Here is a 15,103-nt window from a genome sequence, read left to right on the forward strand (position 1 = left end):
CCTCCTCCCAAGACAATTCTCTACTGGCTCCAGAATTACAGGGTCTTTGATGAGAGAGAGAAGAAGGAGCAATAAGGAACTAGGCAAGACAGAGAGCTGGAAAGGAATGTCAGTTGACCTCTATCCCTAGCAACCAGAGGAGAAGAGTGGTGGGTGAGGCAGGGAGGCCTGGAAGCCTGTGGAAAGCTGGGTCCAGCCTATTCAAAGGGAAGGCTCTTTGGTTCTTGGATCATGTCTGGGCAGCACCTTCTGCTGTCCCCAGAGGTTCCCAGGCCCATGACATAGCAGCCTGGTGGGAAAAGGGCAGCCCGGGACTCACCCCACTCTGCAGCTCCTGGCTTCTCTTGGCGTGCTCCATCTGCGAACTATCGGTTACACTGGTGAACTTCAGCTCATCCACCCTCTGCCTGTAGTTTTTCTGTTTCCAAAGAAAGGGGACCCTGTAGCATTAGGACTGGCCTACCCCATCACACACAAGCGTACACACACACACACACACACACACACACACTTTCTGTGATACGAGCATTTCCCTGGGATGGGTGGGATGCTCCAGCTGGTTCTACAGTTTAAAGAGGACCACGCAGATCTGAGACTACAAGCCCCAGTGAGCTCATTTTAGTTGCTACTACTGAATGGCAACTTGAACTTCCCTTCAGCGAATCCTGTGTGCCCTGGGATGGATCTACTTTAAATCTAGATCTGACACCGCAGCGTGAGATGGAGGGAACCTGGACTTTATACTATGAATCCCAAGGTCCAAATCTTCCTCCTACCTCTTTCTGGCTTCACGCCTTGGGCACATCACTGAATCACCTGAGCCACTTGGGCTGGCACTGCGCGCTGCGGACAATGATAGAGGCTGCCTCACCGCAGTGGTGTGGAGGCTTCAACGCCATGCTTTCCATCAGTGGAGTCCTCGGGCAGAATAAGTGGTCCCTATGTCCACTGTGACTTATTCATGGGGCGGTCAGGATGATGTGGGAAGTACTGGCTCTAACAAAGGGAAACACCAGGAGCCACAATTGAAAGGAGGGAGGCCAGGTGGGATTTGCCCTCACGGTTCTCAGTGCCCCAGATCACTGAATGCTTGTCCCCATCATGTGCCTATCTCACAGCCACAAAGTCACTGGGAGAATTTCAAATGTGCTCATTCTGTCCCCACCTGGGGGACTTTGAGTACTTCTGAGAGGCTAGTTCCTCTGGCCCTTCCCCTGGAGTTGCCAGAGTTGATGAGAAAGGCAGCTGAAGCTCCATGAGGTGAGGGAATCAGATGAGCAGAGCCCCCGGCGCTGTCAGCAAGAGGGCTGGCAACACCAACCGCACCCAAAATAGGGATTGGAACATTGAAAATCCCAAACGTCCTCCGTTTGGGAAAAAAAAAGAATTCTAGGAAAAATATTCCAAAGTGACTTGTAACTTTCCTTTCTCATGTGTGTTGAATGGGAAAACTCCTTTGCCACATAATTGAAGGAAGTCACATTGTCCTTCCGTGGTTGGAAATTCCTGGGGCCAGCCTCTGCGCTGGTCAAATCACACATGCTTAACTGGGAGCCAAGAACCCACCCTGTCTGAGGCCCAGCAGAGACATGAAAAAGGCAAAGGAACTGATAGCTTCCTGGCCCTCGAGGAGCTTGAAAATTAGCAGGTGCAGATAGTGAGATAGGACAAGGATTTTCCGAGGGGGAAGGGGGAGCTGGCTGGGTCCCCTGACTGCACCCCATCCAAGAAGAATAGGGATTGGCTTATTCCACTTGGATTTTGGTTGGTCTCAAAGAAGTTCCCGCAAGGATATTCTCTTCTCTCTACTTTTCCTTATTCGTACCCTCCAACCTGAAGTGTGTTTGTGTCTGTGAGAAGGGTGAGTACAGTGCAAAAAGAAGGATAAATTATAAGATAAGTTTTGGGGATCTGATATTGCTTAATGGCCAAGTGTTGGGGCACCACAAAATACCAGGTATGGCTCCCAGCTTCCCTACTTACTGGAGTGTGACTTAGTCTCACCTTCCACATATGTATAAAATGGGGATAGGAATAGAATAATAGCATCTACTCACAAAAGATAATAAGTGCGAGCAACCAAGGAACAACAGGTATATCATATACTCAAAGTTGTCAGTAAGTGACAGCAGTGGTTACATAATTATTATCAGCCCATAAATGGCAGCTGTTATTATCACTATTATTACCGTATGCAAGAGAAATGCCGACTCAGACTTCCTGGACTGAAATAAGAATCCCCTTTGAAGATCCCAAACAGTTCCTGAAATAGCCACATCTCTAAATGAAATGCCCTTCAAAAGTCCTCCTTTGTCTGCTGCCAAAGCCAGCTCCACACAGTGCGAAGAGAAGCATAGGCTCGGAGGCGCAGGCCCTTTGGAGAGCATCCTACTCAACCATCTCATTTTTAAACCAGAGAAAGAAGATCGGAAGGGTTGAGTGACTCGCCCAAAGTCGGCAGTGAGTTTGAGGCACAGCCTTAAGGAGTGTGCTGACCTGCAAACACCAGGTTCTCTGATCCAGAAGGATCAGACATGACAAACACATTTCCTCTGGGCAAACAGACCTGTGTTACAACCCGTCTGATCTATGCTTTGGGTGCAACCACTACACAAAGTAAATTGGTTGGCCTCTTACAAATACCTCCCAGGGAAGCTTTGGGGTGTGGAAAGTTAGTCTAGGGCGTACTGTGCATGCAAAAGGAAGAAGTGCTCCTCTGAGTTTCAATCCAAATAAGCCTGGGGGCTGGGGAGGAAAGGTTGCTCTCGGTGGTGACTGGGGCTGACAAGGACTGGCAACTGGGGGCCTGGGCTCAGGTTACCTCGCTGACCAGCTGTCCTGCCTTCTTGGCCTGTTCCAGATTGAGACTGCCCTCGGTCAGCCACCCGACTCCTTTCATCCAGGCCAGGTCGGCCTTGTACTGCAGCTGCAAGAGAAAAGCCAAGCTCTAAGCAGACATGTGGATGTGGCTGGGGCAGAGTTAACAGGAGAGTTAGGAAGATCATTGCTCCTGTTTTCGTCTCCATAGAAAAGCTGCCCCCATCTCTTTTAGAGTGGGCAAAACTCCGCTTGAGGGTGAGGCCACTGGCCCACGTTGGAATCAGAAGAGGCTGTTCTACCTGATCTCCGAAACACCAGCACTTTACCAAAAAGAGGGCTTTTCAGACTTTTTCCACTGAGGATCTTAGCTGCCAACTTGCTACCTTTCCCAGACTTATTTACCACTTTGGACACTTGCTTCTTCCTTGCTCACGCCATTACCAACACATCTTGACTTTTGAAAGAGCTCTGAGTCCCAATCCTCCATCCTCTAGTCTCCACTGTCTCGATTCTCTCTCTCTACCTCCCCAGCCATCCTCCCTGGGCCCGGCACACCTCCAATAGTTCTTCCCAGTCCTCTCAGTTATGTAATAGACTCATGCATATGTTCAAAAACCCTCTGAAAGCATCACCCTATCCAGTTTCAAGAGAGGCAAAGGGAGAATCAGCAAAGAGTGAGGGCTCACTTCACTCTGGAGCCCGTAAGCTTTCTTGGCCCAAAGAGTCTTCATATCTTCAGGCAGCACGGTGTATGCATGCAGTTTTTTCCTGTAGTCAAGGTCACTGGCCAGAGCTTGGGCCTTCTTCGCATGCCTGATGTTGACCATGTCCATGGGCAGGTGAAAGTGGGTCTTACTCTTCTCAAAGCCTTTCTTGTATTCAACCTGAATGCACCAAAACAAGGCATATTACTTGAAGCCTGCCTTGACAGGAGTGATGTAAAGATTCAGCAAAGAAGCCCAGGCTTCCATGGGGAATTGGCATGCTGGGCAATGCCACCTGTTTGTCTGAAGGGTGTGACCCAAGTCCTGGCTCTGTACAGTGGTGGCACCTGGGAACTGAGGTGTCACACTATTTTGTCTCTGGGAGGAATTCCTCCTAATGCTTTTTACCAGGTTGTTGCAGGAAGAGAAAGCTCTGCCCATAGTTTCTGTAGAAGCTTTAAGAGGCAAAATTACAAAGCTTGGCAAGTTCCAGAGTCAGACAAGCTTGAGTTCCAATCTAATTTGCCCTTTGCCAGCTAGATGACCTCCGGAAAGTCACATCACCTCTCCAAGGAATCATTATCTTTGAAGGGGTATTGTGAAAAGTAAACAAAATAATAGCCCAAACCCACTTAGTACAGGGAAGGTATATAGCCAACACTTGATAAAAGTTATTAGTGATAATGTGGGTGAGGATGGATGGGAGTGATGATGATGATGAATGATGGTGGTGGTGGTGGTGATGGGGTGATGGTGGTGGTGGTGATGGGGTGATGGTGGTGGTGGTGATGGGGTGACGGTGGTGGTGATGGGGTGATGGTGGTGGTGATGGGGTGACGGTGGTGGTGATGGGGTGATGGTGGTGGTGGTGATGGGGTGACGGTGGTGGTGATGGGGGGATGGTGGTGATGGTGATGGGATGATGGTGGTGGTGATGGGGTGATGGTGGTGGTGATGGGGTGATGGTGGTGGTGATGGGGTGATGGTGACGCAAGACAGCACAGTAGAAGCAATATGGTGCCAGTAAGTAAGAGTTCTAGGGTCTAATTCTCTCCTCCTCCTCCACTACTACTGACTACTATACAACTTTGGGCAAGACCATCTTTTTTGGCCCCATTTGTTTCAACTGCAAATATGAAATACTAAGCTGTTCTCTGTCTACACTGAAGCCAAATTCACAATGTCTTTGTACACTTCATGACTATGTGCATCCTAGGGCTCCATCTGCAGACACATCCAAAATGGTGACCCAGATGCCAACTCTCTTATTCTATTCAAGCCATGACTCATGGGGGAATTACATCTGATTGCACCATCGGAGCAGCATAAGTTGGCCTCAACACTTAGAGCAGGCAACCATAAAGCAGAAAGCCAATGCCCGTGTTTCCTTTTTGCCTGTTTGGCATTGACAGGGAACATGTGATTGGAAACCAAGTCTGACCGGTCCAGTGGAACTCTCCTTCCCAGAGACTCTTGGTGAGGGACATCTACCAAAGTTACTCTCCAGCCATTACAGTTCTTTACAAGCAGCATCATTTTGAGTGGTTGGAGTCTGGATGCCCTAGTTACTGGCTAAATATTTTGAATACCCCATGTATTTGGACCACAGGACTCATCCAGGACATCAGCACAATAAATAAAGTGCTTCCTGTCTAACTCTCCCAGTAGAACTAAGCTCCATCAGGGAGGAATCAGTGATGTGCTGTTTGTTCTTACAGCCCCAGTGTCTGACACAGTATCCTGCACAGAGCAGCTGTTCAGTAAACATGTGCAGAATGAGTAGATGGGTTCAAGGTACCCTTTGTACCTTGAACAGTGGATGCCAGTTACCCCTTAGGGACCACATGCTTCTCATCTATTTTAAAAGAATAACATCCTTTGGTAAAATAAAGAGGCAGGCAGCACTTTTCACATAAGCCAGGAAAGAAATTGAAAGTGGAAGTGGAAAAAGTAAGTCTTGGGTAAGCAGACTGGGAAAAACTTTTCCCAGTGACACAAGTCTACATGAAGGCTTGCGGAATAGGAAAGAGTTTACCTCACTGCTCATCTTGGCCACCTGCAGGGAGTGCAGAAGCCTGGTGTCTGTAGTTCCCAGGACTTTGCCTTTTGCTTTTTCATATTCTTCTTTGTATTTAATCTTGAGAGAAAAAGGAAGGTTGACTGTGAGTGAGAGAGAAACTTTGCCATCTCAGGGGCTGTGGTTTTAACAAGTGCAAGGGGAACAATTCCGAAAAAAACACCTCCCAGTTTTTCCCGAACCCAGTAGAAGTAGAAGATTAAAGTACCACGACGTTTACAATGTGAACAGTCATTATTTTTTGCTGCGGGACCACTGACATTTTCCTGGAACGATTTCTTATGCATTTCTGAGTTAACAAGAGGAAACCTACATTGCTAGCAAGCTCTCCGGAGGCTTTGGCGGCCAGCAGAGACATGGCATCCAGCTTCATCTCAAATCCTTTCCCCTTTGTCTTCTCCCAGCCTTCTTTGTATTTAACCTGACAAACAAAAGCACAGGTGAATGGCAGTCGCTATCCAGTGTCTGGCCAGAAGTTGAACAGAAATTTACTCAAGAACAAAGTTGGTGGCTTCATCTGCTTATGGACCAGAATCTTGGCTGTTATGATCAAAGTGAGAACAGCAATGATGAACACAGTTAATTGCTGTGGGGTCACAAGGGGCAGTGGGAATAGGGTCATGAGGACAAAGCGAAGACCCATGCGTTCATCCCAGTATGGTCGTTTCCTGGTCATGTGACCTCTGGCCAATTGCTTTACCTCTTTAGTCCTCAGTTTACCACTTGCAAAAATAATATTATATTATCTGTCTCAGGATGGCTGTGAGGATACATTTTATGCAGGCAAACAGATATCCTAAGCTTGTAAGGTGCAATGCAGACGTAAGGTATTACTACTGCCATGGTGGTAACACCTGACTCTCTTTGTCCATCTGATACCAAAGCCCACATCACCATGTCTCTACAATAAACATCTGCATGGGGTTATTATAATATTGAATTATAATATTGAATAGTTCCATGTGTAAAGGGCCTATCCTAGTGTCCAGCACACAGAAAAGGTTAGTTCTTTTTTACCTATTTTTTAATGGAGGCAGAGTTAATTTACAATGCTGTGCCAGTTTCAAGTGTATAGCAAAGTGATTTAGCTATACACACATATATATGTATATACTTATATATTCTTTTCCCTTATAGGTTATTATAAGATATCCAGGGAGTTCCCACTGTGGCTCAGTAGTAACGAACCCAACTAGTATCCATGAGGATGTGGGTTCAATCCCTTGCCTTGCTCAGAGGGTTAAGGATCCGGTGTTGCCATGAGCTGTGGTGTATGTCACAGATGAGGCTTGCTGTGGCTGTGGTGTAGGCCGGCAGCTGTAGCTCTGATTTGACCCCTAGCCTGGGAATTTCCACATGCCACATGCCACCCTGAAAGAAAAAAAAAAAAAAAGATATCGAGTATAGTTCTCTGTGCTGTGCAGTAGGTCCCTATTGTTTACCCATCCCATATACAGTAGTGTGTATATGTTAATCCCAAACTCCTAATCTATCTCTCCCCTTCCCGAGGTAGTCACTTTTTAAATTCTCCTGCCTTACAAGTCCCATCTAGAATGAAAAGCCTAATCACAGCCCACTTGTGACTCCTGGAAGAATCTGGTGATTAAGACTGGTCTTTTATGAATGGACTAAGACAATGTGGTATATATAAACAATGGAATACTACTCAGCCATAAAAAAGAATGAAACAATGACATTTGCAGCAACACGGATGGAACTAGAGTCTCTCATACTAAGTGAAATAAGTCAGAAAAACACAAATACCATGTGATTTCACTTATATCTGGAATCTAATATACGGCACAAACAAACCTATGCACAGAAAAGAAACTCATGGACTTAGAGGAAAGACTTGTGGTTACCAAGGGGGAAGGGGAGGGAGTGGGATGGACTGGGAGTCAGGGGTTAATAGATGCAAACTATTGCATTTGGGGCAGATAAGCAATGAGATCCTGCTGTATAGCACAGGGAACTATATCCAGTCACTTGTGATGGACCATGATGGAGGATAATGTGAGAAAAAGAATGTATGTATATACCTATGACTGGGTCACTTTGCTGTACGGTAGAAATTGACCAAACACTGTAAATCAACTATGATAGAAAGAATAAAAATCATAAAATTAAAAAAAAGATTGGTCTTCTTAAAACTTAAATTCTACTCACACAGCAAAGCACCAGCTAGATGTCATCAGGATGGGGATGACGAAGGCGCGTGTTCCAGCACACACCACACATGTGCATACACAGTGAGAATTCAATTGTCGTGACTGATTTATCCCTGGGAACTGCCACATGCCGTGAGACAGCAGCATGCCAAACTCTAACATGATGGATGTCTCTGAGGAGCTAGCTCTCCATGGACACAAGAGTCCCCGGTCCCTGTGTGCTGGGCCAGCCTTGCATCTTCATTTCCGCATCTGTGCATAAGCCCCATGCTTCTCACCCATGCTTACCTCACTAAACAATTCAGCATTGGTTCTGGCTTTCACCAGCTGAGGTACGTCCTGGGGCAACGTGTAATTCAACTTATTCTTCTCATAGTCAGCGCGGTAATTCACCTGTTGGATTTAAAATAAGCCCAAAAGGTAAGGGCAAAGGTTTTACATGGTGAGAGGAGAACTTTGGAGACAGCACTCTCTTCTTCACTTTCTCCGAAGGCCCACCGCTGAGAAGGAGTTTCTGGAAAAAGGTGATTTACATGGAAGCCTATAATTTCATGAATATTTTAAATTGACTGAAGATGCCAAAAGACAAGTCAAACAAGTCAAAGGTCACATTCAAAGTTATGAGCTTGCAGGAATTCCCATTGTGGTGCAGCGGAAATGAATCTGACTAGGAACCATGAGGTTGTGGGTTCGATCCTGGCCTTGCTCAGTGGGTTAAGGATCTGGTGTTGCTGTGAGCTGTGGTATCGGTCAAAGACATGGCTTGGATCTGGCGTTGCTGTGGCTCCAGCATAGGCCTGCAGCAACAGCTCCGATTAGACCCCTAGCCTGGGAACTTCCATATGCTGCAGGTACAGCCCTAAAAAAGGACAAAAGACAAAAAAAAATAATTATGAGCTTACAAAAGATGTCGCTGTGGCTATATCACCAACTCTCCTCGGAAGCTCTTGAAGGTATGAAATTTATTTTTTCACTGGCTGCTGAGCTAAACCTCTTGTTCTAAGCAAGGTAGATACTCAAAGAGTAATTATCAAATGCCTACTGGGAAAAAGCCGTTTTAAATCACACGCAAAAGGCAGCCAACCAGACACGTAATTCCCAATGGAATTACACAGCATCATCTGAGAAGTTGTCTTGTTCTCAAGTTAAACCTGAACCTGATCAAACCTATAGATCTAACTATGATATTATAGGTATTTCGAGGCCTGAGAAGCACATGAAGCCCACGCTGGGATGCAGTCAGCGAAGCTCAGACGTGGGAAACTTTAAAGGATTAACAGTCCAGTTTCTTCAACAATTTGAAGGAAAAGAAGAGAGAGAAAAGGAGTTCCCTGGTGGCCTAGTGGTTAAGACTCAGTCCTTTCACCACTGCAGCCTGGGTTCAATCCCTGGTCTGGGAACTGAGATCCCACATCAAGCTGTTATACACCATGGCCAAAAATAAAAAAGAGAGAGAAGGAGAGAGAGAGAAAAAAAAGATTAACAGGAAAAAAATATTACAACCTTAGGAGACAACGGGAATGCTAATTGCCAAGTGGACATTGGTGATGTTGAGAATTGTTTTTAGCTTTCTGGTGTGACATATTGAAATGATATAAATAAGCGGAAAATTATTTTTAGCTTTTAGTATTATTTTATCATACAAAAATATTTATAGACTAAACTATATAACAGCTGGAATTTTCTTCAAAATAATAGGGAGGGAGGAAGTGGATAGGCATAGAGAAGCAAGACTGGCCATGAGTTGATAGTTGTTACATCTGAGTGATAGGTGCCTGGGGGTTTATTATGCTAGTCTTTATACTTTTGAATGTATTTAACATTTTCTATAATAAAAAGTTTAAATCAAAGCAATGAGATCCTGCTGTCTAGCATTGGGAACTATGTCTTGTCACTTATGATGGAGCAGGATAATGTGAGAAAAGAGAATGCATACATGTGTGTGTAACTGAGTCACCATGCTGTACAGTAGAAAAAAAAAAAACAATGTATTGGGGAAATAAAAAATATATATATATAATAAAAAAAATTTTTTTTTAAGTTTAAATCAAATAAGTCATTTCATGGTTGTAATAGGACATATGTCCCCATCAATGGGAGTCAAATCTTTAGGGAGCCATTTATCCAGACCCCACAAAGCAAACGCAAGTCCTCCATACCCATTCAAGCAAGGGTGGGCCACTTACATGACTCAGTTGCTGGGCATTGATTTTGGCTTGAACAATCTGAGGGGTGTTGGTCACAGAGCTGTACTTCAGCTTGTCAATGCTTTGCCTGTAGTTGACCTGGGTGCAAAGAGGCACAAAAAGATGTCACTTGCACTTTCCTCTAAGATTTACTTGGCTCCTTCTCCCCCAGCGCAACAGAGCTGTGATTCTCAAAATACTAAAGATTCAAAGAGTCCAACTGGAGACCAACAGACAATCCAAGCCTATAGACAGAAAAGCAGTCCCCTGAGGAGTTCCCTGGTGGCCTAGCAATGAAAGGACCTGGTGTTGTCACTGCTGAGGCTTGGGTCACTTCGGTGGCATGGATTCAATCCCTTGCCCGGGATCTTCCACAGGCCACAGGCATGACCAAAAGAAAGCCAAAGAAAAACAGTCCATTGAGGAGTGAGTGACTTGAGGCAGATGACAAAAGAGGTCAACTAAATGGCGACTGACCAGAGGAAAATGTGCTTGTCCAAATCACTCATCAGAGGAAAGCATTTTAAAACCCCGATGGCACATCCCTCCACACTCTCCTAATGGTGAAAATTTATACTGTGGACAACGCTAAGTGTCAGCAAGGATGTGGAGCTGCGAAAACTCTCACAATACTGCTGGCACAAGCGCAGGCTGGTGCCACCACTTTGGAAAAGAGCATGGCATTTGGCACAGACATGTACCCTAAGTCTCAACAACTCTATTTGGAGGTACAGTCCCAAAGAATATACTTGTACAAGGTCATTTGATAATCAGCTGTGTATCAATACTTAGTGTACTTTTTCTATATCTTCTACTTAAAACGAGTTTTTTTTTTTTTTAAGGGAAAAGAAAAATGAAAGAGGGACACAAATTCTAAGGCTGTCCACACATCTCTGAGTGGCAGGTCCTCAGTCCCACCTGGCCAGAGTCCCCAAGAAAGCTGCCCTAAGCTTGGCACGTTCACAGAAAACGAGGGCTCAGAAGAGAAGGAGGTGGAATCTCCAGGGCAGCCTGGTTCATGGACTCCTCGGTTTCCCACTAACTTCAAGCTATTGGGGGCTGGTGGATTTTCTCTTTTTTCACACTACAGTTTGCCCTTCAGAGAGTTAAGGGTTATTAGCCATTTGTGCATGAGCACATATGTATCCAATCATCTTAGTTTTTTCCAAACTGGCCTAAGATGTGCTGCAGAGAAAAATGGGAACTTGAGCGAAAGTTCTAGGAATCTGAGGCTCAAGGGTGGGTAACACGGGTGAGGGCTGAGGTGAGCCAAGTGGGAACCCAGAAACCTGTACGGATGGAAGGAGAGCCAGGATCCAGACGGGTGAAAGAAAAGACGGTGATGCTGTGGACGGCAAATGGCCTCACCCACAATTTAGCCACGCGGGCCCTCGGTCCAGGTCAAGGAGGAAAATGTGAACTCACCCCTCACCCTGAGCTTCTTCCCTGATGCCTGCCTGGTGCTCTTTCACTCGTCCATTTGCTCATTTGCTCATTCTTTCAACAGTCATGGAGCACCTACCCTGTGCAGAGCAAGCACACCCAGTGCAGCCCTGCCCACACAGCCATCTCAGCTGGGTCCTTGCTCCCAGGACCCCAGACTGGTCTGGTCCTCTGCACACCTGAGCCTCTCCACCTATAGGCTCCAGGTTAGGCACTTTGGTCAGTTGCTTTGTTTGCAGCCATCAGATTACAATGAATACCCCACTCATGGTCTTCAAGTCTCTGATTGCACAAAGCCCAAGGCCCCACCCAGGATCCCACCCAGTATGGCAGCTTCTTTAGGCCTTTTGCCTAAGAACTCCATCCCCCTTGCCTACACCCTCACTATCTCCTGCCACGTCTGTCCAGACCCCCACCTGCTGCCTCTGGCCATCCTCCTCTGGCACTTGGCTCTGCCCCTCACAGGGGGCCACACCTCTGGCCAGCACTGCACTTTCTTACTATTTCCTGTCCAGATAACTAGAGTCTGATGTCTTTGCCATTCTTTCTGCCAGCTGCTGCCTCCTACTGCCACATTCCTGGGTAACAACCCACCTTGGGGAGTCTTTATAACCTAAAGGTCACAAGGTCTGTGAGTTCCAAGCAGAGCACTAGCTGGATACCAGTGAAGTCCTCTCCTGGGCTCAGTGTCTGGCTTCCCGGTTGGGGAAGCAGTAAGGAGTGGGGGGGACTGTGGCAAAGGGCAGCAGCTGCTCCTCGGCTCTAGGCCTCAAAGTGGGGGTCAAAGGGGCCAGAGAGTCCAAAGATTCCAAAGAAACTGGAAATCTACGTCATTATATAAATTCTTACAATTTTTAAATGCCAGAAAATAGTTCAGTATTTTAAAACCCAGTGATCCAAGTGACACAGACCCAAGGACCAACTCGACACTGTATTTCCTTCCTCTACTCACTTCCTTCTTGCCTGTCCCAACATCGGCTAAGAACAAGCATGGCTAAAAAACAGCACTGACTATGTCCCCAGCACTATGTCAAGGGCCTTGCACAGAGTCATGCATGTGATCTTCCCAGCCACCCTGTGGGTAAGGACTGTCATTATCGCTACCTCACAGCGTGAAACCGGAGACACAGAGACCTGACGTGACTTGCTCAAGGTCACCCGGCTGGTGTCAGAGCTAGGATTCAGAGGGGCTCCCAGCCTACACATTATAAACACAGTTTTGCCAAAGGTGGTGTGCCTGGAACTGTTAACTTGTTATCTTTCAGATGGACCAGGGGCTCCCTAGAGTTAGAGAGGGAAATATATTCTGATTGACAAATTAGCCAAAAAAAAAAAAAGACCTACAAATTGCTTCTAGAATAGCAGCGTGTTCTAGACACCAGACCACAGAGTGTTTTGTTGGATTTGGAGATAAGGGACAACACTGCTTGGTGCTTTTTAGTTAATGGTTCAAGGAGAAAAGTTTTTGCACAGTCTGAGTTTTGGACAATGCGTATGGGGGAAAAACAGGAAACAGGAAATCATTTCATTGTCAACCATTAATGAGATTCGTGTACAGTAGCTTCCTAATGCATTAAGTCAGAGGGAAAATGATCTCATCTAAAGAGTCTATTAGATTTCGGAATTAGGCACAATCGAATGTCACAAAAACTGTATGTTTTTTAAATGGCACATTCCTTCCTGATAATGCTGCAGTAAGTGTGTTGCAGAGCACAATTACTTTCTTCTGCAGGTCATAATTAACACTCTCCATGATTAATTATATTTCTGCAACATCATGGATGCTTGGTCATTGCTTCAATCTACTTTCTGAAAGGTCCCCTTGCTGCAGGGAGAGTCTCATTTTAATGCTCTTTGCGTTTATAAAATTGACCCAAAGGGCATGTTCTCTAATTAAGGACCTGGGTTTGTTTATTTAATTTCATACGACTTGACCACCTTGGAGACTACCAGACAGACAGACCACAAATGTTCTCATAAACAGATTTCCCCAAACTTCCTAAACACTAAAGTCCCTATGCCAAGGGTGGTAAACTCAAATTCCCACGGAAGCCAGTAATTACGGCTAAAGGCGTTTAGGATGATAAAAGCAGCTGCCACCTAGTCCCAGTCACCTGCTGCCACGCAGGAACAAGGGCCACAGCTCCAATGGGAACTCTCACATTTCTTTTTTTTTTTTCTTTTTTTGCCCCCCTCCACCCCCGCCCCGGGCATGTGTAAGCTCCCAGGCCAGAGATCAGATTGGAGCCACAGTTGCGACCTACCCCCCAGCTGTGGCAGCGTCAGAGCCTTAACCCACTGTGCTGGGCCAGGGATCAAACCTGTGGTCCTGTTGCTGCAGAGAGGCGGCTGATCCCACTGCACCACAGCGGAAACTCCCACAACTTCTACATATTGGTTCAAAAACCACAATTATTTTTTTAACACTGTGTGACCAAACAAAACACCTCTGCAGCCTAGATCTGGCTCCTGGGCTGCCAGCACAGAACTTATCTCTTTTTGCAATGACTATTTCTAATCCCATCTCATTTAATTTGTCTCTCAGACTTCTCCAGGTAAGCTGGCTATATTCCAGATGCCTGGGTTGATCCACTGTCTTATGCAGACAAACGTCACGGCAAGTCGTGTCATCATGGGAATACAGAGTTGTAGGCCGCTCTCTTTTGTTTGCACTCCTAAGAGTGGTTTCTAGAAGTCTACCTTGAAAGTACGCATTCAGATTTTATAAGGTGCCCTTGGTCCCTCAAGTTTCCCAGATGATGTATGCAGCAAATAAAGAAAAAGCATAGCTTAGGTAGCCACATTTAACCTTGAATTTCATTAAGGTGAGATGAATACGTCAATTCCATTCAATTTTGGGGAAAAGGAGAATCAAAATTCAGGCCCTTTATATGCCTCTATTTCCCACCCCCTGCTTTATCACACATTTGAAAAGCCTCTCCTATCCATCAAACTGTCATTTGCCAATGATTGGTCTTTGCTGTCCTGTAAACTATGTTAGATGCTGGAGATGCCCAACTGAACCGGACACAGCTCCTCCTCTGAACAAATAGGGCAGAGAGGTGAAGACCCAAATACCAAGAGCAAGACCCAAGCCAACTGCTGGAGCTGTGCTGATCCTAAAGGAATGTGAAGGAAAGCAGCCCTGTGCACCCAATGAACACATGTTGAATGTACATTAAATTATCAGTTGACTGGGGATAACTCACTGACAGCCAGGATACCAACTCAGTTCTAAATCACCTGTACTTTTTTAAATAGCAGATAACTTGTACTTTTTTCTTTGTACATTTCTGTATTTTCTGATTTTTCTGTAATAAACACTAAACATTCTTGAAATTAGAAAACAATAAACTTAATTATACATATTTCATTGGAGACAAGTTGAACTATAAATAAATAAAATCGCTGCTGTGATAATTCAGCAATACATATCTATTCCACACATATTTATCAAGTGCTCCTAGGGAAAAAAAATGAGGGCGATATTACCACTTCACTTCCTCTCAACTTACAGCTATTTCTTTTCTTTTCTTTTCTTTTTTTCTTTTTACTTTTTAAGGCTGCACCCATGGCATATGGAAGTTCCCAGGCTAGGGGTCAAACCGGAGCTAGAGCTGCCAGCCTACACCACAGCCCCAGCAACATGGGATCCGAGCCACGTCTGCAACCTATACCTGCAAGCTCACTGCAACATCAGATCCC

General features: G+C 45.6%; 1 protein-coding gene across 4 annotated transcripts in view; it reads right to left on the minus strand.

The window, feature by feature from the left end:
* Positions 1-15,103, minus strand: part of NRAP (nebulin related anchoring protein) — a 79,004-nt gene that overhangs the window by 39,463 nt on the left and 24,438 nt on the right. For all 4 annotated transcript variants that reach the window (XM_047760024.1, XM_047760022.1, XM_047760023.1 and 1 more), the window contains 7 exons: positions 9,956-10,054; positions 8,058-8,162; positions 5,915-6,022; positions 5,560-5,661; positions 3,507-3,704; positions 2,822-2,926; positions 320-418 (listed from right to left, as the gene is read on the minus strand). In XM_047760024.1, the coding sequence (XP_047615980.1) occupies positions 320-418; positions 2,822-2,926; positions 3,507-3,704; positions 5,560-5,661; positions 5,915-6,022; positions 8,058-8,162; positions 9,956-10,054 (816 nt within the window). The remainder of the gene's footprint in view (positions 1-319; positions 419-2,821; positions 2,927-3,506; positions 3,705-5,559; positions 5,662-5,914; positions 6,023-8,057; positions 8,163-9,955; positions 10,055-15,103) is intronic.

The sequence above is a fragment of the Phacochoerus africanus genome, chromosome 15, assembly GCF_016906955.1.
Source record: "Phacochoerus africanus isolate WHEZ1 chromosome 15, ROS_Pafr_v1, whole genome shotgun sequence".
Lineage (NCBI taxonomy): Eukaryota > Metazoa > Chordata > Mammalia > Artiodactyla > Suidae > Phacochoerus > Phacochoerus africanus.